We start from the raw sequence: 3,361 nt of genomic DNA on the forward strand, positions 1-3,361 counted from the left end.
GGTCAAAATAAACCAGAAAAACGTTGTTGCCCAATCTGTAACCCCGTGGGGGTCTTTTATGGGCCTTTTCAAAATGGCGGCCAAAATATTCAAATAGCTTATATCTTTGTAATGGCTGGTGTTACAGGTTTCATTTTAGTATCTAATAATTCACAACATATATATTTATATTCACTCTAATACAACTTTTTGTCAAAAAATTGCTGCAACTACCATTTCTGGCATTTTGACCTTTGACCTTGTCTTCTTATATCTCTGTAACCAATAATCTTAGAGAGAAAAAGTTTAATGGAAATTGCTCAGAACGACTATATTTATATTTGATCTAATGAACTTTATTGTCGAAAAGTGAACGGAAATATTTTTATTGACCTTTGACCTTCACCTTCTTCTATCTCGATAACTACTGGTCACAGAGACATGTTTTTGGTCTTAAATTTTTCAGAGCATATATGTTTATATTCACTCTAATGAAACATTTTATCAATATAAAAGACCCCCCACGAGGTCACAGGTTGAGCAACAACGTTTTTCTGGTTTATTTTGACCCACTAAAGATATTTAGACAAGTTGCCAACTTTCACCACAAATTGCACAAGGAATACCTCTTTTAACCTGACTACCAAGCATTATGTTCAACAAAGAAGAAAATTTGCTTTCTTAAGCTCTGTCTAAACTATCAAACTGTAATAATAGTGTAGACAGAGCTTTAGATATTAACTATAAACACGCAAAAAACACTTTTTCTTGTACACAATTACTTACCAGAATATGCAATAGATAATAATGTACTCCGTTCAGACGGAACAATCCATTTTTTTAAAGTGATATAAACCGCCGGCATGATTAATCCCTAGAAATATAAATAATTTTTATAACGGTTGAAAAAAAAACAAGTAATACCGTTTAAACGACGTATTACCGTTACGCAGCACAATTTTGTCTTTTTGGTTGTTTGTTGCGTAACGTACATTTTTACGCCCTATCAATAGTAGCAATAACGTATGCGTAACAAAGGTTGTTAACCAATGACAAGCGAGAGTTTGGGAAATCCAGAGCGCGCGTGTCACTTGGTCAAATTAATTGCGTTGCGCTTACGTACTTGCGCTGCGTCCTAGTGGGAACCAAATTGTAACGTTATGGCGTTAAGTTTGTATAAGTGTAAATAGTATCGTTGTATACGCAACACATCCTATAGTCAATAGCCAATGGTATTGGCCGCCCATTGAAAAAAAAAACAATCGTTTCTCCATACAGTGCAACATAATTGAACTGCCAATAAAGACACTAACTTCTACGACGCCTTGTAAAACCCGTACGATGGTCAAAAGACTGGTTCCAACGCCGGCAGCCCAAGGGATCATGGCAGACAGTAAACCTTGCAACAGAAGAACTATCACAATTGATCGTTTTCCGCCAATTTTACCAGCCAACCAACCGCTCGGCAGTCCGCTTATTATATAACCGTAATAAAATGATCCAAGTATATGTTGTTGGGTTTGGTCGTCCCAATCAAAAGTTGGTATCTATAAAGCAAAATCGTATACATAGAACAGCACATAATGTGTACAAAGTGTTTTAAAATAATAATTTCCCCGAGATTTAGACTTTTTGTTCCACTCCATGTTTATTAACTTTGACCTAAAGTAAATAAATGCCCATTCCCTATTTGTGACGTTTTGAAAAAATAATGCATATATATTACTTTAAAAAACATTAAACCAGGTCATTCATTGTCTTAACTGTACGTTTTATGGTAAATTACGATAAAAAGAGAGAAACAATGCACGCGGTGAATTTCCTCTCGTTGACGGTCTTTAGGCCTCCTAGCTAGGCTTAGTTTTGTTTTGTAGGCCTAGCTGGTAAACATCGGTAACGTACGAACACCGTACGCTAGCTATAGGCTAAAATACCAATTCGCGCGCAATGCATGTTGGGATTTATAGCGGGCCGCTACAATTATTAGAATCGACTTATTTTTCACATTTTTAAAAATGTATTGTCCCTTGAAACACAAAAAAATGAACGTCAAAATATACTAAATTTTAATTGGCCATATCAAAATAATATTAAAGTTATTCACTTTAAGTCAAAAATTCGAGACAAAAACAACAATTTTACGTAATTAATAGCTACATTAATTTGATTACATTTCGTCTGGAAAACAAAGTAAACAAAGATTTCAAACCATGAGTATACATTGTGCATGATGCTAATTAGGATTGTTTACAACTTGTCACGGTTGAGAAGGTGTTTCACACAGATCGCGAGGAAGTTTTATGATTATGCATACAGAGTAGTCAAATATGCGCATTGCATTATGAGATATGTTTTGATCGAAAAGTTATTTTTTAACCAAAAAACGTCTGTATTTCAGTTAAATGATTTTTTTTTTTTCGACTATTTTTTGGTGAAAGTTAATAACTATTCTGATACTTCAAAATGACCAACTTTTTTTCGAAATCTTTTTATTTTTATTTTTTTTTGGAATTTGACAAAGGGACAATACATCTTTAACCGTTTAAAGTCGAAAACACTTATCTCAATAGGACCACAGTATTTATTTTTACATTGTATGTTGTTTGTGACCCTAATTAGATCTAAAAAACGTAGAGAATGGGACTTTAAGACTAATGTAACGATTGTTGTATCCGTTACTATATATTCTATATACAAACAATAACTTACCGAATGTGTTGCACTGTCATCTGAAATCGTTGTCGCATTATGATTTGAGTTCTGTTCTTCTGTGGCATTCCATTTGTTTACCATGCTTATAATGGTAATGTTTATGTTCAATCTGGTACAGTAAACACAAATCCATGCAAAGCAGCACATTACTGCTACAAAATATCGTTTCATTTTGAAAGTAATTCGTATTCGTGTTGCCGATATATTCGGTTGAATTTAGGCCTATAAGGAATGCGGTTGGAGGGTCGCCTATTATTATTATTAGGCCCTAGTAGTAGTAGTGATCTAGCTTTATCTTTTAGTAATCCATTCTTCCGGATCACTAACTCATAAACAATGAAATCTTTAGATGCCATTGTTGTACGTGACGTCACACCCCAGACATTACATTTTGAAATGGGACAAAATAAAATATTATATTAATTTTGCACACGTTTCCGGCCGATATCAATATTTCAAAGTATTTAGCGTAGAAATGCAGTCTTTGTCATTGATTTTTGTTCTTTAAACTTTTGGTGATACATTCCTTTTTTTTATGAACTTTAATTGCAAAATAACAACGCACATTGTGGTGGTGGAAGGGTGTGTACGTTTAAGAATTCCAAAAAAAAAAAAAAAAAATTATAAAAAATGACATTCAAATCACATTTTTTTTTTTCTTTTAGGTTTA

At 33.5% G+C, this 3,361-nt stretch overlaps 1 protein-coding gene across 1 annotated transcript; it reads right to left on the reverse strand.

Moving 5' to 3' along the window:
* Positions 1–98: 98 nt before the first annotated feature.
* On the reverse strand, positions 99–2,813 carry LOC140058315 (sialin-like). The gene is made up of 4 exons (XM_072103879.1): positions 2,689–2,813; positions 1,293–1,526; positions 766–853; positions 99–142 (listed from the first exon to the last, which is right to left on the reverse strand). The coding sequence occupies exons 1-4, from the start codon at positions 2,770–2,772 to the stop codon at positions 99–101; spliced, it is 450 nt and encodes a 149-aa protein (XP_071959980.1). The 5' UTR covers positions 2,773–2,813.
* Between the last annotated feature and the right edge of the window lie 548 nt (positions 2,814–3,361).

Source organism: Antedon mediterranea, chromosome 9 (assembly GCF_964355755.1).
Source record: "Antedon mediterranea chromosome 9, ecAntMedi1.1, whole genome shotgun sequence".
Taxonomy (NCBI): Eukaryota; Metazoa; Echinodermata; class Crinoidea; order Comatulida; family Antedonidae; genus Antedon; species Antedon mediterranea.